Genomic DNA, 26,222 nt, shown 5'->3' with positions numbered 1-26,222 from the left:
GCCTAGGCAGGGATTCCTGCAGCACTAGCCAGTGACCCGGTAGATGGTGCAGGATAATGTTCCTCGGTTATACCTTTGCACGTGCACAGAAGCAAGTAACAGCAGTCAGAGAGGGAAGTGCTGGATGGACTTCCTGCAAGTAGGGAGAGTGGGCACTCTAATTACTAATTGGAAAAACAGATACAGTTTCTACCCTGAAACCAGATCCTATATTTACATAGTTTGAAGTTTCATGTTTGTATGTCCAATTTGGCCCCAAGAAACAAATGCAAATTGATGTAGCCCCATGCCAAATCTGGGCTCCAAACGCTCATGTGGCAGGGACAACAAAGTTGTCCTCTAAGTTGGTTGCAGTTGCAGCCACGTTGGCATAGGAGAAAGGAAGGGGATAAAATTATTCTTGTGTTTAGAAAAACACTTTAACAATCATTTTTTATCCTTACCAGAGGATATTTTATCATTGATTTTTTGTTGTTGTTGTTGTTGTTGTTGTTTTTAAAAGAGAGGGAAAAAGAAATATCAAGGTGAGAGAAAGATATCAATTGATTGTCCCTGTAGGAGTCCTGACCAAGGCCCATTCCAGGGAGAAGCCTGCAACTGAGGTATATGCCCTTGACTGGAATCAAACCTGGGACCCTTCAGTCCACAGACCAACACTCTATCCACTGAGCTAAAACAGCTAGGGCTAACAATCTTTTTTGTCTATAAAATGTAAGGTCCATTCCTCTTACCCATACCCTCTGGGGAAACAACAGTGAGAGCAACTTTAATCAAGAAGCTAACTTGTTGCCGAAACCGGTTTGGCTCAGTGGATAGAGCATCAGCCTGCGGACTAAAGGGTCCCAGGTTCCGATTCCGGTCAAGGGCATGTACCTTGGTTGTGGGCACATCCCCAGTAGGAGGTGTGCAAGAGGCAGCTGATCAATGATTCTCTCTCATTGATGTTTCTAACTCTCTATCCCTCTCCCTTCCTCTCTGTAAAAATCAATAAAGTATATTAATAAAAAGAAGAAGAAGAAGAAGAAGAAGAAGAAGAAGAAGAAGCAGCAGCAGCAGCAGCAGCAGCAGGTGCTAACTTGTTTTGCAAAGAGAGGTAATAAGAATGTGGGAGTCATTTACTGGCACAGAGACCAGGGCCCAGGGAGTCTGCAGAAAAAGGGTTTAGCTTTGGTGTGCACATGTGGCAGATGTGGGCTTCCCTGCTGCAAAAGGCCCAGGAAAGTCAAGCCCTCAGTCCTTCCTGTGGCTCACATTAGGAAAAAATGGTAACTGTAAGGACAAATCAAACATGGTAAATAGGAGGCTTGATTCTCCCTGTTGAACATAGATTTTCCCCACCTCCCTTTTCTTAGAGCATTTACTTTAGCAAACTTGTAACTATAAGTTCTTTGTCTCTTTGAAATGTGTGTAGATCTTTCTAGAAGCTAAATAAGCGTCTTGTCAGTTTTGTGCCACAGGAATGTCTTTCCTAAGGACCTGGGAACCAGTTTTTTTAAAATCTAGGAAGACAGCAGCCCTATCTCCCAGTTTCTGTGAGTGGGTGGGAACCTAACTGAGATGGGCTCCTTGCTCTAAGTTGCAAAACTATATCCTATATAATAAAAGGCTAATATGCAAATCGACTGAACAGTGGAACAACCTATAATTGCTATAATGCACACTGACCACCAGGGAGCGCTCAACACAGGAGCTGCCCCCTGGTGGTCAGTGCACTCCCACAGCGGGAGTGCCGCTCAGCCAGAAGCCAGGCTCACGGCTGGCAAGCGCAGCGGTGGTGGGAGCTCTCCTGTATCTGCAGCAGTGCTAAAGACTCTCAGATAAATCCAACGCTCCTAAACTGGACTGTGAGAGGGATATCTGATGGGGTGCGGGCCTAAGCTGGCAGGCAGACATCCCCCAAGGGATCCTGGACTGGGAGAGGGCACAGGTCAGGCTGAGGAACCCCACCTTCAGGGCATGAATGTCATGCACCAGGCCTCTAGACTTGTCATAAAAATATAAGGACTGCTGAAACTGGTTTGGTTCAGTGGATAGAGCATCGGCCTACGAACTGAAGGTCCCAGGTTCAATTCTGGTCAGGGGCATATACATTGGTTGCAGGCACATCCCCAGTGAGGGGTGTGCAGGAGGCGACTGGTCGATGTTTCTAGCTCTCTATCCTTCTCCCTTCCTCTCTATAAAAAATCAATAAAATACATTTATATATATATATATATATATATATATATATATATATATGCTTTGTTTTTCCTATTATTAAGCCTATTAATTATGCAGATGGTCACCAATTACCAGGTGAAGTTGGAATGAAGCATGTGACAAGTGGTGGCATCAAGCCCCTTCCTTGAGGAACAGTTATTGTCTATCTTGGGAACGTGTAATGTTGTGCCTGGTTGGCTACATAAAAGGGTGAGGTTTCTCTGTCTTTACAATCTCTTAGTGGATTGTCTATGATGCACATCACACTGGTTCGTGCTTATTCAATAATAAATCCATCCTCTTTCTTTACTGCCTTCATGGAGAGGATTTTCTGGGTTGGGAAATTTTGTTTTTAATTATTTCCCCCAACATAATGTGTGTGCTTAAAAAGGAAAAGAGAAAAAGAAGTCAGAGGAAGAGTCTGAAGTAATAAGACCCGTAGTGGGAGGCTGGGACCTGTGGAGGGACATGGAGAAACAGTATGTGGTGGCAAAGGCAGAGGCATTTCTGAGGAGTGATGCTGGCATTTAGTTGGGAATTGTTTCCACTCTGCAAATCCTATATAATAAAAGCCTAATGTGCGAAGTGTCTGACCGTTCTATCGTTGGACCAGTTGCTATGACATGCACTGACCACTAGGGGGCAGACACTCCAACCAGTAGGTTAGCTTGCTGGGGTCTGGCTAGGTTAGATGGGCCAGATGTGCTCTGGAACCCTCTCTCGGCCCCTCCCTGCTCTGATCATGCACCAGTGGGTCCCTGAGCCTGGCCTACACCCTCTCGAAATTCAGGCCCCCTCGGGGGATGTCAGAGAGCCGGTTTTGGCCTGATCCCTTCAGGCCAGGCCGAGGGGCCCCACCAGTGCATGATTCATGCACTGGGCCTCTAGTAAAAGAATGCTAGCAGCTAAATACATACTGTTCTAAGTGTTTTAAACATTAACTCGTTTAACTCATGCAATAACTTGGATTACTGTTCTTGGTATTCATCCCCAACCCCCACTGCCGTGTGACCTCATAGCACAGTAGAGTGGGGAGAAGGTATCTATCACCAGCAGAGAAGCAGGCTGATGTATGGACTGATTCTGGAAGTAGGGATTGAGACAAACTCTCTTTTCTAGGCAAAAGTGACCCCTGAAGGGTGTGTGTGGAAAGGCCAGATTCAGTTACTGCATAGGATGGGAATGTGAGCCAAACTATTCGCATAGGACAGGATAGAGTGATCCAAAAACTGGATGAAATGAGGGCCAGCATATGGCTGATACTAGTCCAGAGCACGGAGGATGTAGGCAGGAGTGGGCTTAGAAGATAAGGGGAAGGGCATCCAGTACAGATCAGACACTTCCGTGAGGTCTGGAGTCTGGAGGGCAGGACTAGAATCCTTTTTATCCGCAACAATAAAGTCATTTTTGAGGGTTTGGCTCAAGAAAGCAGATTTCATTGCCCTGGCTTAACCCAGCCAGCAGTCATATTCACTGTGAGCCAAAAGCTTACAGAGACTTAGGCCAAGAAGATCTAGATTAGGGACCTACAAGGGGCTTCATCTGGTTGCCGGGTAGGTGACAAAGCCTGAGCCCTGAATCATCTTTTTTTTTAATTTTGTTATTAAATTATTATCTGTGTACATATTTTAACATTGCCCCCTCTCCCCCCGAATCATCTTTCTAATGTGTACCAAGGTCCTGGCCAGCGCTGTCCCACTCCTGTTCCCTGGTTTCCTCCCCTGAGTGCCATGAAGAACCTGGAAGCAAGAGGGAAGAAGAAAGAACTTTGTGCCTAATAAAAACTGTTCACGTATAATTTTTTAGAATTCTGGTAGAGGAAGCAGGCGCCATGGTCAGTAAAATGAGGCCATTATAAATATTTACCTGGAATACAGTGAAGGGGGAAAGGCTGCATTCACCTGGAAAGGGCAAAGTTCATGAGAACTGGCCATGTATTCTGGGCGCCTATGTGACTCCATACGGCACCCTAATACCCGGCCCCCTACCACTCCCTGCACCCATGAAGAAGGTCGGACAAAAGGAGGCTCTCACTGTCTGCCTCAATAGGCCTCCTTCCATAGCTGGTGTTTCCAGGACCCTAATGCCAGGAGGCTTGAAACCAGGCAGGGAGCAAGTCTTTGAGCTGCTACTTCTCCAGGTCCTAGGCAGCCTGGCAACCTCTGGTCATTTATGGAAGGACTGGGCTCAGATGCGGTCGAAACCAGGAACTGAAGACTTATGCCATGCAGTGTTTCCCAAACTTTTGACATATGTGTGCCCCTTCTATAATTTTCGTAACGCTGAGTAACCCTCGTACTCATTAGAACGTAGAATTAGGCGCAGCTAAGCACGGTGCAGTGCATATCCCCACCAAACTCCCACCAAACTCTTCCCGTACCCCGGAGGGTAGGCATACCACACTTTGGGAAACACTGACTTACGGGACCGTAACGGGCCTGGCAGCCCAGGGAAGCCTCCCAGGCTGGCCTTCCATAGATTGGCCATCGCCTTCCCACTTCCCGGTTCAGAAAAAGGGAAACTTCCCTGCAGAGAGGGAAGGCCGACTCACCCCTCAACTAGCTCTCCAAAGGCCTGGAGGCCCCGGGGAGTGTCCTCATCCTCGCCCCCTCCCACCTGGAGGCTCTGCGGCCCCCTACTCTGGGCCCCTTTATCTCCCCACAGCAGCTCAGCCAGTAGGCGCTGCCCTTCCCGTCTACTGGGCAGCTGGCAGGTTGGGGCTCGTCTGGGGCGGAGACTCGGGAGCGCCTTAAAGTAGGGAGGAGGGCGGGACCCAGACCCATCATCTTTCAAGGCCGGACTGCCTCCGGGCATCCAGACTCACACCGGCGGCACCGAGCGGCTCCCCCTCGCCATGGGCCGCTACCGCATCCGCGTGGCCACCGGGGCCTGGCTCTTCTCCGGGTCCTTCAACCGCGTGCAGCTGTGGCTGGTGGGGGAGCGCGGGGAGGCGGAGCTGGAGCTGCAGCTGCTGCCGGCGCGGGGCCAGGTCAGCGCGGGAAGCCGGGACCCCAATCCCCGCCGGGCTCACGGCAGGAGGACGGGGGCGAGTAACGGCGCGAACGCGCCCACTGGGACTTCCAGGAGTTGGGACGCTGGCCCCTAAGCGGGGAGAGGGCCGGGCTGGGCTCAACCCCTTTCTCCCTCCCGCACCCACCGTGGTCCTCGCAGCCTCCGCTACTTTCCCAAGTGACCCCAGGCTAGTGTCCTGGGATGAATGGTCACAGGGAAGGTCCCAGGAGAGCGGGGCGCGGGGAGAGCTCAGTTAGTGGACCAGGCTGTGATGATGCTCCGCGTTCCATTCAAGTCACTCAGGGCCTCGCCCCAAGTTCCTGTCTTCCCGGTGAGATGGGGCGTCTGAGACCTACAGTCAGCACGGTGTTGGGAGGAAGCAATGCTGTCTCTGGAGGCCATGTCACCGGACTCCACAGAGGACCCCGCACCCTCAGTTAAGCGTCCTCTCCCGGGTCCCCGCTACTATTTCTCACCGGGTTCTGGTCCCCACAGGTGGAGGAGATTGAACAGGACATTCCCCAGGACTTGGGGCCACTGCAGTTCGTGAAGTTGCGCAAACACCACTCCCTGGTGGACAACGCCTGGTTCTGCGACCGCATCACCGTGCAGGGCCCGGGAGCCTTGGAGGAGGCCGCCTTCCCCTGCTACCGCTGGGTGCAGGGCGAGGGCCTGCTGACCCTGCCCGAGGGCACCGGTGAGGGGCTGCCTGGGGAAGTGGGTGGGGGACCCAGGGAGTAGAGGGAAAGGAGGATGGTGGGTGGGAAGGAGGGAGGATCGCACTGAGGATGGTCCTAAAGGTTTGAAAAAGTGCGTGCTCAGTAGGTTAAGGATGGCCAAGGCAGGCAATGAGGGGAAATGTACACATGAAATGAAAAAGACTGGAAGTGGGACTGGACAGGGAAGTGAGTGATGTGTGGATCCCACCCCCAAGAATGTGAGCAGAGGGAATGGGAGAGGCAGCCGTGCTGGGAAACAGAAGAGCCAAAGTAAAGGGGAAAGGAGATCTCCATGTGACTGGGAACAAGTTAGGGCAGGGACAGGTAAGGCTAGCACATGTGACCCCTGAGAGGAGGCAGGGAAGGGAAGCAATACATGGCATGACCATGAAGAGCTGGTTTGGCTGAGACAACATGGAAAGACACCTGTGAGGGCAGGGAGCACACTGATGTGTCGGAACAAATGAGGATAGCAAATGTTGAATTACTGTGGGAAATAAGAGACAGGAACGCAGAGACAAACGGGAGCAAGAACAGGTAAGGCTGGAAACATTACATATCTGACGTTGATACAGGTGAGTGTAAGTACTGATAAGAGCAGGAAGAAGTCAGTAAACACGGACTTCGGTAGTAAGCCTAGGAAAGATGAAGACAGGTAAAGAAAGCAAACAGCTTTTGAGAACAGCTGGAGGTGTGGCAGGTGAGAGGCAAGAAGTGAAAAGTCACCAAAGCCATATGTTGTAGAAAACAGGTGTGGGCATAGGGGTGACTACAATTTTATCACTGGCCCTAGCCAGTTTGGCTCAGTGGATAGGCCCTTGACCGGAATCAGCCTGCAGACCTAAGGATCTGGGATTCGATTCCAGTCAATGGCGCAGACCTTGGTTTCAGGCTCCTCCTCGGACCAGTTCCTGGTAGGGACTTGTGCAAGAGGCAAGCAATCAATTTGTTTCTTTCATATCGATGTTTCTCTCTGTCTTTCCCTCTCTCTTCCACTCATCCTGAAAAATCAATGGAAAAATATCCTCGGGTGAGGATTAAAAAAAAAAAAAAGATTTTGTCACCTTAATTCAGGTGATTTATCCAACCATAGATATTGATGAAATAGGATCAGGTAGGGAAAGATGAATTAAGGAACAAGGAAAATGGTGGCGAACATGACACTTAGGCCTCAAGGCAAGAAATGAGGGCTGAGGTAAGTGAGACCAGGAGGACAAAGTTGGGACAAAAGTGTATGGGGACTCAGTGAACTGAGGCACAGTCAGGAATAAAAGCAACAGAGCACAACTGAACCATGGACCACGATATGAAAAGGACGGTGAGGACAAGCAGCACAGGACCACACAAAACTGTGGCCGATTGCCTTCATGTCTCCCCAGCCCGCCTGCCAGGAGACAATGCATCGGATGTGTTCCAGAAACATCGAGAGAAGGAACTAAAGGAAAGACAGCAAATATACCGGTGACCACCCACCCATATTAGACCCCAAGTTTCACCCCCTATCCCCTGACCCTGCCCACATCACTGACCCAAACCCTGTCCCCATGTCCTAGCTGGGCCACCTGGAAGGAGGGCTTACCTCTGACAATAGCTGCAGGCAGTGAGGATGATCTACCTCCAAATACGAGATTCCACGAGAAGAAGAGGCTGGACTTTGAGTGGACACTGAAGGCTGGGTGAGGAAAAGCTGGAGCTCAGTAGAGTAAGGGCTGGGAGACCCAGGAATGGTGGTAAATAGTGAGGGGCTGAGGAATCAGCTAACGGGTTCATGCCTCAATGCCTGTCCTAGGACACTGGAGATAGCCCTCAAGCGTGTTCGCACCCTCCTGAGCTCCTGGAATCATCTGGAGGATTTTGATCAGATCTTCTGGGGTCAGAGGAGCTTCCTGGCTGGTAAGTAATTCCCCCAGGTGTCTATAAACCTGTGATGACCCCTTTGGATGACCCAACCTTCATACTCCATAGTCCCCAATAAGGCCTTGCCAGATGAGACATCATCTCAGAGAGGGGCTGCATACAGGGCAGTCATATGCCTGATCCCTGGGGTAGAGCCTGAGGAGGGTTTTGGTGAATATCCTCCTCCTCTTAGGGTGGTAAACCCCCAATACAGGATACAGATGATGTATTATAGAATCATACACCTGAAACTTACATAATTTTATTAGCCAATGTCACCCCAATAAATTCAATTTTTTTAAAAAGAATATCCTCCTCCTAACCTCCACTCTGACCCACAGAGAAGGTTCACCAGCGCTGGCAGGAAGATGAGCTTTTTGGCTACCAGTTCCTCAATGGCGCCAACCCCATGCTGCTGAGACGCTCCACCTCTCTGCCCTCCCGGCTGGTGCTGCCCTCAGGGATGGAGGAGCTTCGGGCCCAGCTGGAGAAAGAACTCCAGGTACAGCCTCCCACCCTACATTGTTCTCTCCTTGTCTGTGTAGGAAGCAGTGGTGAAGAGGAACTAAAAGTGAGTCGGGTGAGGGAGGCTGTGGTAACCCTTGTCCTTGGGTGAAGCGTCCTGTGCTGGAAAACAACCCAGAGAGGATAAAACATATAGAAGGAACTCCCAGCATGGATGTGCAAGGTGCATGCAGGTGGGGCCAGATGTTAACTGGGACAAACACATTCCCAGTGTTCACGGGTAACAAAAAGGTAAAGAACGCAGTCAGCCCAGCGGCCTGGCTCAGTGGTTGAGCATTGACCTATGAACCAGGAGGATAGGGTTTAATTCCCGGTCATGGCACATGCCCAGATTGCAAGCTTGCTCCCCAGTAGGGGGCATGCAGGAAGCAACCAATCAATCTGTCTCATCATTGATGTTTCTCTCTCTCCCTCTCCCTTCCTCTCTGAAATCAATAAACATATATATTTTTTTTTAAATGCATTGCCAGGTGGGGAGAACTGAGGAGTTTCAGGGAGGAGGAAAGCTGGATACAGAAAAGATGAGCTGGGGGTAAGGCAGACAAACAAAGCAGGATGTGAGCATGTCCGTGTGCCTGTGTCTGGATTCCGTGGCAATGGTAGTCAGGGAACCTCTGTGGATTACTTGGCAGAGGAGGTGAGACTTGGACAGTGAGTGGAACAGTTTGCTGAGCTGATGGGCGCCCAACACGGGGACCAGAACGTTGGGGGACACTGGGGAAGGGGCACAGCCATCTTGACACGGGAGAGTTTGCAATGCCTACAATGCAGACTGGATCGAGGTGCCAGGTTCTAAACCCGGGCCTGCCACCACAAAGCCTGCACAAGCCATCAATCCACACTCAGTGGTTTCTTCATTTATTTAAAATGAGAGAATTGGACAAGATGCTCTGGTTCTGCCAGTAGGGCTCTGTTACTAATATAGGATAATGGCAAGACACTAGATAAATGTCTTTATTTTTTTAAATATATTTTATTGATTTTGTACAGAGAAGAAGGAAGAGAGAGAGTTAGAAACATCTATGAGAGAGAGTCATCGATCAGCTGCCTCTTGCACACCCCCTACTGGGGATATGCCCGCAACCAAGGTAAATGCCCTTGACCGGAATCGAACCCGGGACCCTTCAGTCCCCAAAGCTGACGCTCTATCCACTGAGCCAAACCGGTCTTGGCAATGTCTTTATTTTTTAATTAAATTTATTGGACTGATCTTGGTTAATAAGATTAAGTATTACAAAAACCGGTTTGGCTCAGTGGATAGAGCGTCGGCCTGTGGACTGAAAGGTCCCAGGTTCAATTCCAGTCCAGGGCATGTACCTTGGTTGTGGGCACATCCCCAGTAAGGGGTGTGCAAGAGGCAGCTGATGAATGATTCTCTCTCATGAATGTTTCTAACTCTCTATCCCTCTCTCTTCCTCTCTATAAAAAATCAATAAAAAATATATTTAAAAAAAAGATTAAATATATTTAAATATCTCCCTCCCACCTTTGCCCTATCCTTGTAGATTTTGTATTCTAACCACAGATATGTCCAACTTTTCCCCAGAACGGTTCCCTGTTTGAAGCTGACTTCATCCTTCTGGATGGAATTCCAGCCAATGTGATCCGAGGAGAGCAGCAGTACCTGGCTGCCCCCCTCGTCATGCTGAAGCTGGAGCCCAGTGGGAAGCTGCTGCCCATGGCCATCCAGGTGAGGCACCTGGGGCATCTGCCTCCCAACACTGCCCTCTGTTTACCCAACCTCTGCTCCCAGGGGCCCAGCCCCGGCTCTGGGCTCCCAAATGCCATCCTCACAAGTGAGACGTGTCCTCCTGTCAGTCTTTGCTTACAGCCTGGTTTTCCCTGACTCACCCAACTGGAAGTACTTGTTCAAGAGTCATAATGGCCTCTTGGAGTTCTCACCCTGTACTCAGTGGTTCTCAAACTTTAGTGTGCGTTAGTTAGAACCACCAGCAGGGCTAGTTAAAACACAGGTTCTGGGCCCACCACCAGGTTTTCTGATTCAGTAGATCTTGGGTGGGGACTGAGAATTTGCCTTGCTAACAAGTTCCAAAGTGATGCTGCTGCTGCTGGTTTGGGAACATACTCTAAGAATCACTGGTTACTCTCTCGGTAGCCTTGACTCTAAATACACATTGTTTCCTGAATATCTTTTCTCCCAAAGTTCTCAACATTCAGCAAATACTGTCAACTATCTAATACATCCAACTTCTCCTTTCAATCCCCCCACCCTAACTCAGAACCTCACCACATTTCTCCAAAACCACTGTTAGAATCTCTTTACTGGGCTCCTGCTTCTGACTCTCCTGCCTTCAACCTGACCATCATGGCTCGGGACTAAACCCGGGCCTGCCACCACAAAGCCTGCACAAGCCATCAACCCACACTCAGCGGTTTCTTCATTTATTTAAAATGAGAGAATTGGACAAGATGCTCTGGTTCTGCCAGTAGGGCTCTGGTACTAATATAGGATAATGGCAAGACACTAGATAAATGTCTTTATTTTTTAATTAAATTCAAGCAAGCACAAGTGAGAGGCCGGGTGGAAAGGTCCTCGTTCCTCCTACTAGATTATAACTTCCTGGGTAAGAATAAGCTTATTCAGTCCTCTATGTTTCCCCCAGAATGGTGACCATAATGTCATTCATAAAGTAGAAGTTCAATAAATGTTCAATTTCTTTTTCCCAGATCCAGCCTCCCAGCCCCAGCTCCCCCACCCCACCACTGTTCCTGCCTTCAGATCCTCCACTTGCCTGGCTCCTGGCAAAGTCCTGGGTTCGAAATTCAGATTTCCAACTGCATGAGCTCCAGTATCACTTGCTCAACACTCATCTGCTGGCTGAAGTCATCGCTGTCGCCACCATGAGGTGCCTCCCAGGACTGCACCCTGTCTTCAAGGTAAATCCTCTACCTTGCTCAGACCCAAGAGGAGAAATGGCCAATATCAAATATCAAATGATACTGCAGCAGCAAAAAACAATGTTTATATCCATTTTTTGAAAGAAAAGGAAGACTGTGTCAATATCTTAAGACTTGCATTTTAATTGCATCAAGTCACCTAATGTTTCTTCAGGACATGTTATAAAGGAACCCTCTGAAATTACAGAGACCTGGCAATCTAGCAATGATCCTGGAGTATTGCTGGACTGTTGTTAGGAAAACCAAACCCTTGCTCCTGTCATAGCAGATTTATTGTTTATCCAGGAAGACAAGTGATGCCTATAAGAACCAACCAGATGAATAACATCGGGAATTAGAATTTAAAATCATGAGACAGCCTATAAACACCACAGTATTGACAGAGAATGCCCCACCCTAACTGAGGAGTCTGCTGTAGGAATGGATCAAAAGGCAAGGAGAGCAGTCCGGTGGGTTACTTATACCTGCCCAGGAAATAGGTGGAGAAAGACATGCAAGGTGGTTTCAGGAATGACAAGAAAACAAATCAAAGACTTCGTGAAAGGAGGAAACAACAGGTGCACATGCCTGTGAATAAGACCGAAGAGAGAAAGATCACAGGTCCGAGCTATAACACTTAAGAGTCCAGAGGATGGATGGGTTGTAATTTTTTAAGAGAGTGAGCTCAGTATCTACTGCTAGGCACAAGGCAGCAAAATAAGACTTGTGCTTGCTTGAAAGAATTCTCAAAATCTTTGTTGTTGTTGTTGTTGTTGTTAATCCTCACCTGAGGATATTTTTCCATTGATTTCTAGAGACAGTGGAAGGGGGCGGGGGAGGGGGCAGAGAGAAACATAGATGTGAGAGAGACATATGGATTGGTTGTACACACCTGGGGCTGGGGATGGGGCCTACAACTGAGGTACCTGCCCTTGACTGAAATCAAACCCAGGACCCTTCAGCCTTCAGACTGACACTCTATTCACGGAGCATGGGGAGGGTGCAGCCCCCATGTTGCTTCAGTAGGTAGCTTAGAATGCCTCCTTTTATTCTGACTAAAGGTACTCACCCCCTAAAAGCCAACTGTGAAGCGACCAGAAGAGTGTGGTTTTGATAATGAGTAGAGGGGTAATTATGAGCTATGAAGATGCAAATGATAGAAATATAAAAGAAAATCAAAAGGGGCTGATTCTTTAAAATCAAACACTCAGTGTGGAAATAATGAAGATAAATGACAACAGCTGAGACTTGAGGACTTCTTTGTGTACTATACTTTCTTCATACGTCACTCACCTAAGCATCACCACTGCCTCCCGAGATGAGAAACCCTATTATCACCCCCTGTTGGCAGATGAGGGGATAGATAGGGGATGAGACAGATTATTATTAGAGGGCCCATTACGTTGGACAGGATCTAAGTGTAGATTGAAACCCAGGTAGATCTAGCTCCAGAGCCTGACTCACAGGGGAGTAAAGAGCATGAGAACGAGTGACCAGAGAATCAGAAGGGGACCAGCCTGCAAAGGCACTAGCAAGGAGGAAAGCAACATGGACAGGAGGCCACCGTGCTGAGTGCCACTCCCTGATAAAGAAGGGCCCAAGCATGTCCTCCACAAACCACCCCTCCACCCTTCTCCCTCCAGCTCCTGATCCCACACACCCGCTACACCATGGAGATCAACACACGGGCGAGGACCCAACTCATCTCAGATGGAGGTGTGTTTGATAAGGTAAGGAGGTAATGGAATATGGGGCTGCCCAACTGCTGTCATGTTCAGATCCCAGAGCAACCTGTGTGAATGCCCTGACCCTTAAGCCCGGGAGCCTGTCCCTTTATACCGATGCTATTAAATGTGAGAACCCCACATCTGAGCCTCCTGTACACTATGCTCTGTCTTCTTCTTCAAGGCCTCTCATCTCTCTGTCCCAGGCTGTGAGCACAGGCGGAGGGGGCCATGTGCAGTTGATCTGTCGGGCCATGGCTCAGCTGACCTACCGCTCCCTCTGTCCTCCTGATGATCTGGCTGACCGGGGCCTGCTGGGAATCCCGAGTGCCCTCTATGCCCATGATGCTTTACGGCTCTGGGACATCATTGCCCGGTGGGTGAGAATGGGAGCTGAGAAATGACAATGAGAAGGGGGCTTTGGCCTGAGGTCACCATGGGACAAAAGGAACATGAAACAAGAAGGTCCAAATAGGAGGAGCAGAGGACTCAGTCTGAGAGAGGTGTGGAACAGTGAGGAGATAGCGAGTAGGGTCTGATAAGGAAGAGACTCGGATGGGGTAGACAGCCTCAGATGGGATAGCTGTGGATGGGGAGACTGAGGTATCTGGAGAAATCAGGGTTTTTGTCCAACTGTGTCCATTTTATCTATCAACCATGTATGGCAATTCTACAAGTGGCCCACATTTCCTTCCTTTCTACACTAATGTTTAGAAACATTACCTTTAGAAAAGGTAAGTTTCTAGAGATCTGTCCTCAGGCACAGTCAGAGTGTGCTGGATAGACGCCACAGAAAAGGAGTAGAGGTTAGGGCTAGAGCCTTGTACTCTCAAGGAGCTCAGCTCCCTTCTCTGGGCAGGTACGTGGAGGGGATCGTCCACCTCTTCTACCACGGGGATGACGTCGTGAGAGGAGACCCTGAGCTGCAGGCCTGGTGTCGGGAGATCACTGAGGTGGGGCTGTGCCAGGCCCAGGACCGAGGTGAGATCCCTCCCCAGAGAAGTGAGCTCCTTGGACACTCTGCCCAGAATCCTTGTCAGCCTTGCCTTCTGGGGACATGGCCCCTACCCTTCATCCCCCTCTCTCCCTCCACACATGAAGCATCTGGATCTCATTCCTACTTTCTGAGTCTCAGGACAATCCTAGAAACACAAAGATTGTCCTCCTCAAAGACCCTGACCATCAACTTTTGCATCCCTCCCCCTTGCCTTGTCACAGATGCCCCAAACTGCCACAGCATGGGGCTCAGTGGGTCCAGAACCACAGCCAGCGGGGTATCTGGCCAGGCCCTACTGGGGCTTACATCCCTCTTCATATGTCTGTGTTCCTGCCTGAGGATATGAATGGGAAGCTTTTCCCACAAAACCCCACAATGACCTACTCTGATTTTTCTCTCTTCTCCTTTTGCTACTGTCCAGCACACACAGATGGTCCAGGCATACTGCACACTTTATCTCTAGGTGCAAACACAATACTGCACATGCTTTGGCTCAAACCTAAACTCAATTCCCTGTCCCTTGGGGCTCACATTCCTTTTGACAATCTGTCCTCTCCCCACTCCTGCTGGGATCTAGCCGCTGGCTTAAGATCTAGTCATTAGCTGTAGCATACCCTAATCACACTTAACTGCTGGGGAAGAAATTGCCTTTCTTGAGTTCTCCTAGTTCATCCTCCTCTCTCTAGCACGTGTGGACCAACCTGGACCGCTTCAAATCGTCCTTCAGTCCCAGCTCCTCACACTTCACACCAGCATCTCTGCCTCTGTAGGACAACTACTGGCATTTTTAAAAAATATATTTTATTGATTTTTTTCCAGAGAAGAAGGGAGAGGGATAGAGAGCTAGAAACATCGATGAAAGAGAAACATCGACCAGCTGTCTCTTGCCCAACCCCTACTGGGGATGTGCCCGCAACCAAAGTACATGCCCTTGACAGGAATCAAACCTGGGACCTTTCAGTCTGCAGACTGACGCTCTATCCATTGAGCCACACTGGTTTTCGGCAACTACTGACATTTACTGGGGAGCCATTGTGGTCAGACCCTGGCGATGCAGTGAGCAATAAACCAACACCTGCGCTCTGAAGGGGCCTCTCTCTGTGGAACCTGAGGCTGCACCATCCCCACCCTCCCAGGACTAACTCTCTAAGACATCTCCATACTGATCCTTAGGCTCCACATGCCCCCGAAAAGTCTCTACTTCCTCTGCCTGGCCATCTTTCCCCCAACTAGTAGCAACTACATTTGGAAAATACAACCTCCACATGTTAACTTTAACCTCCAGCTAACTGCCTCTCATTTTCCCTCAGTTCTCATAGCTGGCTTTTGCCTAATTTTCCCAACAGATTTGTAGAGGTAATGTGTTAAGATTAAAAACTGTCCAAAATTAGCAGTCAGGATCCCAAGTTCAAGGTCAGCCTCTGCCTTTTCCCAACTGTGTCCATTTCATTTATAAAAGGAGGGTGATTATACTTGTTCCACTTAACAGGTAGGATTATAGGGTGGCCTGGGATAACTTGTAAAAAGCCTCTCTTAGCTGTGACTCTAGGAAACCATGACTTCTCTTATTCTTCACCTTATAATTGGGAATAGGGAGAAGCAGCCCTAAATTCTTAGCCACTTTTTTAAGGCAGAAGATATTTGATCACTTAATCTTTTCAGCCCCCAACCCTTCCATAATGACAATAATTACTACTTACTAAGCAGTTAAATCAATATCTGATACAGCATCTCATTTAGAAGGTAAGTATCATCCACACTTTATAGGTGAAGAAACTGAGGTCAGAGAAATTAATTGGCCTAACATGTCCAAACTAGATTGCTTGAGCCTGAACTGAAAATCATGTCTGATGCAAATATTTTTGAATAAATGAACCAACACCCATCAATTCCAATAGGCAGACATCCCAAGACATCAACCTTTATTTCTCTCCTCTCATGCTGTAGCCTCTGAATCCTGTTTCTTTCCTCCCCAGGTTTCCCTGTCTCCTTCCAGTCTCGGAATCAACTCTGCCATTTCCTTACCATGTGTGTGTTCACGTGCAGTGCCCAGCATGGGGCCATCAACAAGGGCCAGGTATGGACACATGAAAGCCCAGGGCCCTGAAAGCAAGACCAAGGGAGAGACAGGGGTTCAAACCCTAAGTGCCAGGATCCTAAGGTTGTACTTTCTTTCCCCAGCTGGACTGGTATGCCTGGGTCCCCAATGCCCCATGCACAATGCGAATGCCCCCACCCACCACCAAGGAAGATGTGACAATGGCCACAGTGATGGGCTCACTCCCTAATGTCCAACAGGCCTGTCTGCAAATGACTATCACGTGGCATCTGGGTCGACGCCAGCCAGACATGGTAAGTGAGGCCTCCAGGGAAAGAGAAATGATGATGGGAGGGGAACATCAGTGAGGGGCTAGGCTTGAGGTGCTTCAGCCTTCAGACTAGAAACTGATCCTTTGTTTTTTCTTAGGTTCCTCTGGGGCATCACAAAGAAAAGTATTTCTCAGGCTCCAAGACCAAAGCTGTACTGGACCAATTCCAAGCAGACCTGGAAAACTGGGAAAAGGAAATGACAGCCCGGAATGAGCAGCTTGACCTTGCCTACGAATACTTAAAGCCCAGCAACATAGAGAACAGTATCACTATCTGAGCTCTATGGCGCCCCCACCTGGAGACCTTCAGCTCTCCCAAATAAATTCTCTACATCAGTATTCCACTGGCCCAGAGCAAGGTGGTGGTGGTAGGGAGAGTGGGGTGCTAGAGGGAGAGGAAGCAGCAAACCTTTTCTGTAAAAGGCCAAATAAAAGTGTTATGGCTTGTAGGCCACACAGACTCTGTCACTACTCAACTCCCATTGTAGCAAATGGGACAATATGAAAATGACTATGTTCCAATAAAACTTTATTCATGGGCAGTGAAATGTAAACTTCATGTGTCACAAAATATTCTTTTGTTTCAAAAATACAAAAACAAAACAAACACCCCTGTCCTATGCTAGAGACGTACACAGGCTGCAGGCTGAATCTGGCCCTCAGTGGCAGTGTCTGGACAAGGGTGCGTGACCTGGCCTGAGGCACTGACCCTACTTGCAAACATCCAGAGAACACTCTCAGGGGTGGGTGGGAAGATTTCTTGGAGGAATGAACTACCTCAACAAATTCTCCTTTCCTAGCTGCTAGACTTCAAGCTTGGTGGCCAACTTAAAAAGTCCTAATCCTGTTCTTTTGCAAATTTCCCTCCACTTCTATTCACACAGCTACCCCCAAAAGTTCAGGAATAAGAAAGATGATCCTATGTCAAGACCGTTTTGGCTCAGTGGATAGAGCGTCAGCCTGCAGACTGAAGGATCCCAGGTTGATTCCGGTAGAGGGCATGTGCCTTGGTTGCAAGCACATCCCTGGTAGGGGGTATGTGGAGGGGTGGGGGGGCGGGGTGGCTGATGGAAGTGTCTCTCTCATCGATGTTTCTGACTCTCTCCCTCCTCCTCCCTCTCTGTAAAAACTGAATAAAATATTTTTAAAAATTTTTTAAAGAAAGATGCTCCTAGAGCAGACTAAAATCTTTGGCTTCCTTCCCTAAATAGTCTCAAACAAGAGAGATGAAAATCATGTCTTAAGGCCACTTTCCCAGCCCCTTAGTGCACTGGAGTCTCTACATGTGTCCGAGGTTCTATGTTCTCTCACTACTCTTTTCAGAACAATATGCACAAAATAAGTGAAATAGTACCACAAAATTATACTAACCACTGTTCGTTTGTCGTGGGTTCAAAATGACCCCTCTCCATTATGCTTTGATTACTCTTTCTTCACTATCCTGGGTACAAGCTCAGAACAGAACTGTGTTCTTCAAGCATGCATTTCCCTGAATGATTACTACAAACCAGTCTCTCACCAGGGAAGCATACAAACTTTTTCTTTGGAGTGAATGATTTACTCATATCCTTTAAATCGTGCCCCTACCGTATTCAAAGGGCCTATAATCCGCTCCCTTAGTTCACAGCAGGGAAGCAAAGTGACGTTTTGTGCGCTATTTCTTTCTCCAGTGCATTTAGCAGGACCACGCACCTTCACATCCTACCCACGGCCTACTTTCCCTAGGCTTTTCCCGACGCCCTATTTTCTCTGGATTTGGCATCCAAAACCACTTAGTATTCCGTGTTTGGTAACAAACGTCACTCAAGTATCCCCGGTGCCAAGAACGCTCCGCAATCTTAAAGCGTTCCGGCCACAGCAGTACGCTGGGCCTCAGGAAGGGTCTCCTATTTCCTTGTTCTGTGTCAGCATCCCTGTTTTTAAAGGGAGGGATGTGAGGCGATCCAGGCGTTCCCTCTCGGCGAGAATCTCTGTGTCCCGCCACAGACAGCCACCACCCGAAAATACGGTATCTGGCAAATCGGTTCCAGTCCGCTGCTCCTAAGAGCCCACCTCCAAGGTTACCAGGAGCCCTGCGACCAGGACTCTTTTCCCCAAACACCAGCTGCTGGGGGCTCCTCCTCATGTGACCTGCCAAACCGGATCACGTGATGCTCCGGCTCCGTCCATTCCAACCTGGAGAGGGGGGACCGAGAAACCTTAGGCACTTGCTCTTCCACCACTCGCGCCCCGGATACACGGGTCCATAAGGGGACACGTAGGGGGGTGCTTTGGTTTCAGACCCCGCCTTTTACCGCCATGCCCGGAGAAGAGCCGAGGTCGCTCGGCGTCCTCCGCCCGGCACCCCCCCCCCGCGCGAAGGTTGGGCCCGAGGCCCCGCCCCTCCAGCCGGCTGTCCGCGGCGCGAGCCTCCGAGTTCCGCCGGCTTCCTCCGCTCCTGCCCATCGGGGACTCCTTCCACCGTCTTCCCACTCGGCACAGCTCCAGGCGACCCCCGACTGCCATCTCCATGGTGTCGCTTCTGTGCTGCGGGCCCAAGCTGGCCGCCTGCGGCATCGTCCTCAGCGCCTGGGGGGTGATCATGTTGGTGAGAGGCTGGCCTGCGAGGACTGGAGAGGCCCTGGGGGCCGGGGGCGGGGGACTGGGAGGCCAGGAGACGCCAGGCCTTAGAAAGCAGCGGCAGGCGGAGGGGGAAGGGAGATTGTGGGGGAGAATTCGTCTTCGGAGAACAAGACAGAACTGAGATTGAGAAATAGGGAACTAGAGTGGGGCGGGCCATGGAGGAGGGAGCTGGTAGATTTGGTAAGCAGCAGCAGCGCTGGGTTCCTGAGAGATGCTTAAACGGAATTTTGTTGCCGAAATGTGTAGCTGGGGCCTTGTCTGCCCAGGACTCTACCCGCCCCACTCCAGGAAGAAATCATAAATGCTGATTCCCCCGACCCCTTCTGCCCTGTCCCGTGATAATGACGCCTCTGAAGAGGGGAATGATCCGGGGGTTCCTGGGTTACTCACTCTTTCTGCCCTTTTTCCAGCCAAGTTGTCTCTGTCACCACTTCCAGCCCTGTTCCAGGCGACTGAGTACGAATCTAGCCACAGCTACCTCTGTTCCCAGTGCTTTCTGTCAATCCCCAAACCCAGGTGTTGTGGCAACATTAGAAGTGGAAGGAGTTTAGGGAGTGACCAGCGCAGATGCCTGAAGTCAAAACCTACCCATTCCGTTTCAGATAATGCTGGGAATCTTCTTTAACGTCCATTCGGCTGTGCTCATTGAGGACGTCCCCTTCACGGAGAAAGATTTTGAGTGAGTGTCCAATGGGAGCGGCTGCGGGCGGTGGGAGGTGGCTGAGCCTGCGGTCAGCGTTCTGGCGGGGAATTTCAGGAGCCTGGGTGCTCGGGGCCCAGCGGCTAGGACACCGGGTGCGGAGAACTGCTCTGTACCATACAGTTTGTATTGGTCTTGGTTGTCAGACCTCAGCAGCCATCCTAAACCCACCACTTTAGTTGTGGCTTCTTTACTTATTTTTATATATATATAATTGATTTTTTACATAGAGGAAGGGAGAGGGATAGAGAGCTAGAAACATCGATGAGAAAGAAACATCCACCAGCTGCTTCCTGCACACTCCCTACCGGGGATGTGCCCGCAACCAGTGTACATGCCCTTGACTGGAATCGAACCTGGGACCTTTCAGTCCACAGACCAGCCCTCTATCCACTGAGCCAAACCGGTTTCGGCTCTTTACGTATTTTCTTAACTTTCCTGTGCCTCCGTCTCCCTCTGCAAATGGATGCAGTAACAGCACTTACCCCGTAGGGTGAACAAGACTGAATAAAGATAATGCACGTAAAAGCAGTTAGAACCCGTCCTAGCCCATAGTAGGTACTCTGTAAATGCTTGCTGCTGTTCATGTTTCTGACACTTCTCTGCCTAACCCCCTCCCCCTAGGAATGGCCCCCAGAACATATACAATCTTTACGAGCAAGTCAGCTACAACTGCTTCATCGCTGCGGGCCTCTACCTCCTCCTCGGAGGCTTCTCTTTCTGCCAAGTGCGGCTCAATAAGCGCAAGGAATATATGGTGCGCTAGAGCCGGGCCGCATTTACCCTCCCCAGTCCCCTCCTCTATTTAAAGACTCTCCCCGCCCCTTCTGCCCTCATTCTGGGGCCCGCCCTGCGGAGGGAGGCTGGGCCTGGCTGTCACCGTCCCTCCAGCCCCCTCGCCATTTCCCAAAACACAATAAAGAGAAGCTGCTCTCTTAAGCCTGGAGTCTGTGCTTGGGTTGGGAGAGGCGTGCCCGGGGGGCTGGAAGTGGGCCTCCGAGTAGGCAGTCCCTGCCCCTCGGCGGAAGTGTAGTGAAGCCGGACCGGAAAAGAGGCGGGCTCTTCCACTTCCCTCCACGCGCCGAGGCGGCCTAAGTAACCTGCCGGGGAGACGCTGAGCGGGCGAGTTCCAGCCAATCAGGTGCGGGGAGGGGCGGGACTTCCTGCGCGGGTCGCGCGTTGGCTCGGCTGGTGCTCGGTGGTCCCGGCTCCCTGGCGGCGGCGGCGGCGGCGGCGGCGTCTCCGTGCCGGAGGCGCACGGACCATGACGTCAGCGTCCACCAAGGTTCGACCTCCCTTGCGGACAGCGCTCCCTGGCGGCCACGGGCCGTCCCCGCCCGTCCCCCGCCAATTCGCTGGCGCCTTTTCCGCCTGGGATAGGGTTTGGGCGGCGGGAGGCCGGCGGGAATCGAGCCCGGGGTGGGGCTAGGGGCCGGGGCGGGCCGGCGCGGGGCTCCCCGTAACGCTGCCCCCGTAATGCTGCCCCACCTGCAGGTCGGAGAGATCTTCTCCGCGGCGGGGGCCGCCTTCACGAAGCTCGGGGAGCTGACGATGCAGCTGCATCCCGTGGCCGACTCGTCCCCCGCGGGGTACGTGAGCTCGGCCCGGGTCGGGGACGCCGAGTGCGGACGCCTGGACTCGCCACTGACACGGACACTTGGGGCGGGGACCTTTGTGCCTGGGAAAGGGGTTGAATGAATGGCAGGTAGAACCACATACGAGGCTCTTCACCCGAACCCCGAACCCACAGACCGTAGACCACCACCACACCCCACATCTTGGGGAATTCCCTCAGATGACTGCAGGCCCTGTTCAGGTGTCCTGTATGACCCCCTGCTTTTTGAGTTGGTTTCAGTGGGCAGTTTACAGCAGCTATTTCATGATCTCGGGGAACAGGCTTTCTTGTAATGTGGCGGTTTGTGCAGTGTATGTTTGGGGGTCCCCGGGGTTCCCGAGGTATCTTAAGAGCTCTTGGTTCTTCCTTTTTTTCTTTTTTTTAAGGAGGACCTCTCTATGGACCTATGGGAGGGGCTCTAGGGATGGTGGGGGGAGGCTGGCTGCTGTGGAATGCATAGCCTGGGAGCTGTCTCCACACCCCTCCTCCTCCCACTTTCGCTGTTCCCCTCTCCCCCCTGACAGTGCCAAGTGGACGGAGACGGAGATAGAGATGCTGAGGGCTGCTGTGAAGCGGTTTGGGGACGATCTTAATCACATCAGCTGTGTCATCAAGGAACGGACAGTGTGAGGGAGGGGTGGCCGGTAGACAACGAGGGGGGTGGGCAGCTTGCTTCCTCCATGCCCATTGTTCCATCTTCCTCGGGAGCCTAGCTCAGCATCTTTCCTACTTTGCCGCTAGTTTTTAGTTTTGGTAGCATCCATCCCCTTGAGGACCGAAAGATAAAAAATAAAAAAAAACTCACCATCAGTCAGAAGTCACTCAAATGCTACTGTCATCAGGACCTTCCCAGAATTCAGTTTTAGATTGCCTGCGATACCCAGTCATTGAATTTGGTCATGGGAGTTACCTGATTATTTATACAGACCTTTTGAGACTCTATTGCTGTTTCCAGGGATGCTGTGATTCTGAACTAGTTTATCAGGCTCTCCCTGTAGGTCACCGAGACTTACCTGTTTGCCTTTCACATCCATACTTCTCTCCCAAAAGAGAATTAGGACACGGGCCCTGCCCGCTTCTCAGTTCAGGAAACTCACTCACTATACTCATCTACCCTGAGTGAGTGAAAGGCTTCAGGAAAATGAGACCCTTCCGAAGGATGGGGGCCCTGGCGTGGATTCTTATCCAGATTCTGAAGGGGCTCCCCCGGATTCCTCCAGAGAGGCCCATCATCCCTGCCCCACCCCTCCCTCCTTCCCGCAGCCTCTCTGACGGTGACCCCTAACCTCTCTCTTCCCCTCAGGGCGCAGATAAAGGCCACCGTGAAGCGCAAAGTGTATGAAGACTCTGGCATCCCCCTTCCGTCCGAGTCACCCAAGAAAGGGCTGAAGAAGATGGCGTCCAGTGTCTCGTCGCCTCCTCCAGCTGCCCCTCCACCCAGCAGCTCCAGTGTCCCCGAGGCCGGGGGGCCCCCCGTAAAGAAGCAGAAGGCTGGTGAGGGCTGTGGAGCTGCTGCCTCGCGGTTAAAATCCCAGCTGAGGTTCAGTGAGAGCGCTGGGCTCGGGTCAAAGGACAGATCTCTTCCCCTCGCAGTGAAGGTTCCCAGAGAGCGGCGGGGGCGGGGGTAGGAGGGAGAGTCAGGGGACCTAGAGCCTAGCTTATGCCCCCTCCCAGATGTGACACTCAGTGCTCTGAACGACTCCGACGCCAACAGTGACCTGGTGGATATTGAAGGGCTAGGAGAAACTCCTCCATGCAAGAAACTCAACTTCGACCAGGGTAGGAGTCCTTCTCCGCCCGCACCAGCTGAAGGGGCCGGGGAGGAGGTGTCCCGGGAGTAGCAGGGGAGGTCCCGGCAGGAGGCCCCTCCCTCAGCAGGGGGTTCGGAAGAGAAGGTGCTCTCACACACAGCGCAGGTGATCGGGTCAGTGAGGGACCGGGAGCTCTGGGGAGGCAGGAGTTGTCTCGGAAGCATACTTGGGGCTCGCTCCATCTCGGCCATTTTACTTCCTGTTCCAGACAGCCTGACCCTGGATTCTGGCCTTCTCGTGACCTCTGCCGGTCCTCCTCTGCTGTCTCGCTGAGCCTTCCACCTCTGACCCCTCTCACTGTTTCCCCTGGACCTGTGGATCGCCTGGGACTCCGAAGCAAGGCCTGCCCAGCGGGGGTCAAAGACTGCTGGGGCCGCCCCTTGTTCCTGTACAGGCACCTGCCCCACCCCCTCTGATGTGCATCGGATGGACGTTTTTATACAGAACACAATAAAGAGACTTCGCTCTCAGCGGGTTCCCTCACTTGGCATTACTGAGGGACAAGGGACCATTCCCTCCCTCCTTAGCCCCCAGGGCTCGGGCCCTCCTGGCAGCTCTCACGCCCCTGCCTGGAGCAGCTCAGCCAATATTGGCAGGCTCTTCCCAGTGCCAATATTTCTGTGCTGCTAGAGCCAGGGGAGCGGGGTGTGGGGAACAAAGACTCCACTTTGCTCTCGACGGTGGGACTCACTCCCATGGTCCCTAGCAGTCAGCACCCCTGAGGCTGCCCCAGGCATTGAGAGGGGCCCGTTTCCATGCTTTCATACCTCCCTTCCCGGTTCCCCACCCCCAACCTCACAGGAAGGCCCCAGATGTCTGTGTCACTTCTCCGGGGCGGCCTCCCGGGCTCAGCGGTGCCTCCCCCACCCTCGCTCTAACACCACAGTGTGGTTTGGACGTGGCCACAGAGCCGTACAAACCACAGTGTGCTGCTGGGGCGGGAGCAGGACGGGTGGTTGAGAGAAAGGGAGAATAAGGCGGTGCTAGGAAGACCCTCACTACCAAGAGCAGGGAGAGAAAGGAGGTAGGAAAGGCAGCAAACATGGCCCCCAAGAACGGTTGGGGAAAACGAAACCAGGGCTAGAAGCTGGGCAGGCACCCGGGGAGGGAGCGGGGCCTGTGGGGAGTCTCAGTGTAATAACCCTGGGTCCATCTTCCTGGTTCCTGTAGAAGCTGCCTGGGATCCCCAGGGTGGGTCAGAGGCGGAGGAATGGGAATGACACGGGGGCCCACAAACGCCCCAGTCACAGGGCAGGGACCCAGGCTTCCTGTGTCCGATCCTCCCTCTCTGGGTCAGGACCCAAGAGAGGAGGCCAAGGACGGCAGGGTTGGAGTTGGCAATCCAGAGGCGGTGGGGCCAGTGCGTGGCAGGCAGAGGGGGGCCGGAAGTGGCCTGGGCCTGGGCTGCCTCAAGATGGAGGCCACAGGCAGGAAATGGAGGCCGGGGGTGGAGGGGAGGGAGAGCAGCAGGGCCAGGAAGGGGCCATCTCGACCTGGGGGCCAGGTAACCAGCCCCCAGCTCTGCTTCCACTCTCCACGGCCCCCCAGGACCCAAGTCCCACCCAGCGCAACAGCCCCCACGGCCCGCCCGCCAGGCTCAGGCGTGGGCCCACCCCAAAAAGCCACGTTTCAGTTGAGACATGCCTCCCCACCCCCACCCAAGGCCTGCCCGCAGCCCTCTCTCCTGTCCAGTATGATTTCTTAAAAGCACACCCCAGAAATCAACACCAAGGGGCAAAATCCCTCCTGCAAATCAAAATAATCCTCTACAGCCCCAAAGTTACCCTCTCACCTCCCATCCCACCCTTTAGCACCCTACCTTTCGACACACCCCCAAAACTCTTAGCAATAAAAAAAGACCTACGATGGTAGGTGTAAGCAGGCTTTTTAGGCCCTTGGGGGGCCAGACCCCTCTGACACCCCTATCTCTCCTGCATCAAATCTTGCCAAAGCCTCCTGCTCCCCATCTTAACCCCCGGAGCCCCCAAACTGAACGGCAGCCCCCAGCTCCCATTTTTGGCAAAGCTTTTGTGGGGGTGAAACAGAAATCAAACACTTTTCTAACGGCTGGGGATGTTGGGGCACCCTCTGGTCTCAGCCTTTGGTTTCCTCCTGGGGGACTACACGTTAGGGTCATCAGAGAAAGCCTCTCCAATTATCCCCCCAGTTCCAAGATTGACAAAGCCCGACCCCACCCCAGCAGGCACCTCCAAACCTCTCCCCCCCCCCAACCGCCACGTCTCTCCTGAAAACAGGGGACACTTTCCTCCCCACTTACCTCAGCTACTCTCCCCTGAGATCCTGGTCCCCTATTTTGAAGGGAGCAAAATTTGGGGTGCATCCCTCACATTTGGGGTGCAGGAGAAAGGAGCCGCCCGGTCGCATCGTTGGCCTCCTTCCTCTCGGCTGGCTCAAGGAGTGGGGAGTGCCCTAGGGAGGGGGGACCCCCCACAAGAGAGCTGAGGAGGGGGTTCCTCCACTCCCAGTCAGAATTGGGGACACCCCCCAAACCCGTCCCAGCCCATCCGTGTCCAACTCGGCGGGAGAGGCAGCTGCAATGCCCCAGTCAGATTCCCCCAACACTACATTCCTCACCCCATCTAGAGGGGTCCTGGGGCCCCCAAAAAATCCCCAAAAAATCTAGGTTGTTGGCAGGACGGTCCTGAACTACCTCTCCAAATTTGGGGTCCTCAGATAGCCCCGTTTTTTCAGGAAAATTCTGTCTTTCGCCTGCCTCCCGCCAGCCCTGCTCTGTCCCGATGCCAATTTTGGAAGTCACTCCCTCCTTCCTCCTCCCCGTCTCTCCAGGCCCCCCCGCTCGGGGGCTGGGGCCCAGGACACCTGGCTCCCACACCAGGGGGGGCACTCCTTGAAGGGCTAGGGGCCAGGAGGTCACGCGCCTAGCCCCAGTCTCAGGGAAGCAGGAAAGCCCGATCCTCCCTTCCCCTCCCCCCTGGCTGGTCTCGGTGGTTCAGGAAAGCCTGGAGTATTGGAATCTGCCATTGCTGTTGCACAGGCAGTTTTTTCCCCTGGGTTGTGGGGTGGGCGGTGGAGGGAGAGGGGGGAGGAGAGCCGCACAGAGCAGGGACCCAGGCATGCCGGGCTGGCCTGGCTTGCCCCCTAGCCCCTGCTGCC

The 26,222-nt window shown here is 52.1% G+C and overlaps 3 protein-coding genes and 1 long non-coding RNA gene across 8 annotated transcripts; 3 read left to right on the top strand and 1 right to left on the bottom strand.

Moving 5' to 3' along the window:
• Positions 1-4,955: 4,955 nt before the first annotated feature.
• On the top strand, positions 4,956-16,890 carry ALOX12 (arachidonate 12-lipoxygenase, 12S type). The gene is made up of 14 exons (XM_036451785.2): positions 4,956-5,188; positions 5,707-5,908; positions 7,310-7,391; positions 7,484-7,606; positions 7,720-7,823; positions 8,168-8,328; positions 9,898-10,041; positions 11,040-11,249; positions 12,893-12,979; positions 13,180-13,349; positions 13,833-13,954; positions 15,947-16,047; positions 16,152-16,322; positions 16,438-16,890. The coding sequence occupies exons 1-14, from the start codon at positions 5,054-5,056 to the stop codon at positions 16,615-16,617; spliced, it is 1,992 nt and encodes a 663-aa protein (XP_036307678.1). The 5' UTR covers positions 4,956-5,053; the 3' UTR covers positions 16,618-16,890.
• A 1,830-nt stretch (positions 16,891-18,720) lies between these two features.
• On the top strand, positions 18,721-20,597 carry RNASEK (ribonuclease K). The gene is made up of 3 exons (XM_036451784.2): positions 18,721-18,926; positions 19,564-19,640; positions 20,286-20,597. Exons 1-3 carry the CDS (start codon positions 18,849-18,851, stop codon positions 20,425-20,427), a joined length of 297 nt encoding a protein of 98 aa, XP_036307677.1. The 5' UTR covers positions 18,721-18,848; the 3' UTR covers positions 20,428-20,597.
• Positions 20,598-20,805: 208 nt separating this feature from the next.
• Positions 20,806-23,557, top strand: CUNH17orf49 (chromosome unknown C17orf49 homolog). 5 transcript variants are annotated; one of them, XM_036451780.2, is made up of 6 exons: positions 20,806-20,946; positions 21,156-21,250; positions 21,801-21,902; positions 22,580-22,770; positions 22,951-23,055; positions 23,300-23,557. In XM_036451780.2, exons 1-6 carry the CDS (start codon positions 20,926-20,928, stop codon positions 23,302-23,304), a joined length of 519 nt encoding a protein of 172 aa, XP_036307673.1. In that variant the 5' UTR covers positions 20,806-20,925; the 3' UTR covers positions 23,305-23,557. The 5 variants fall into 5 exon arrangements, with proteins under 5 accessions (XP_036307673.1, XP_036307672.1, XP_036307675.1 ...); XM_036451779.2 differs by having other exon boundaries at positions 23,296-23,557; XM_036451782.2 differs by lacking the exon at positions 21,801-21,902.
• On the bottom strand, positions 21,637-25,840 carry LOC123652948. The gene is made up of 2 exons (XR_006742539.1): positions 25,366-25,840; positions 21,637-22,043 (listed from the first exon to the last, which is right to left on the bottom strand). It is a non-coding gene; the product is annotated as an uncharacterized LOC123652948 (long non-coding RNA).
• Positions 25,841-26,222: the final 382 nt, after the last annotated feature.

The sequence above is a fragment of the Pipistrellus kuhlii genome, unplaced genomic scaffold (assembly GCF_014108245.1).
Source record: "Pipistrellus kuhlii isolate mPipKuh1 unplaced genomic scaffold, mPipKuh1.p scaffold_m20_p_23, whole genome shotgun sequence".
Classification (NCBI taxonomy): domain Eukaryota; kingdom Metazoa; phylum Chordata; class Mammalia; order Chiroptera; family Vespertilionidae; genus Pipistrellus; species Pipistrellus kuhlii.
Note: the sequence above shows the minus strand (reverse complement) of the source record. Positions and strands in the feature narration are given on the sequence as shown.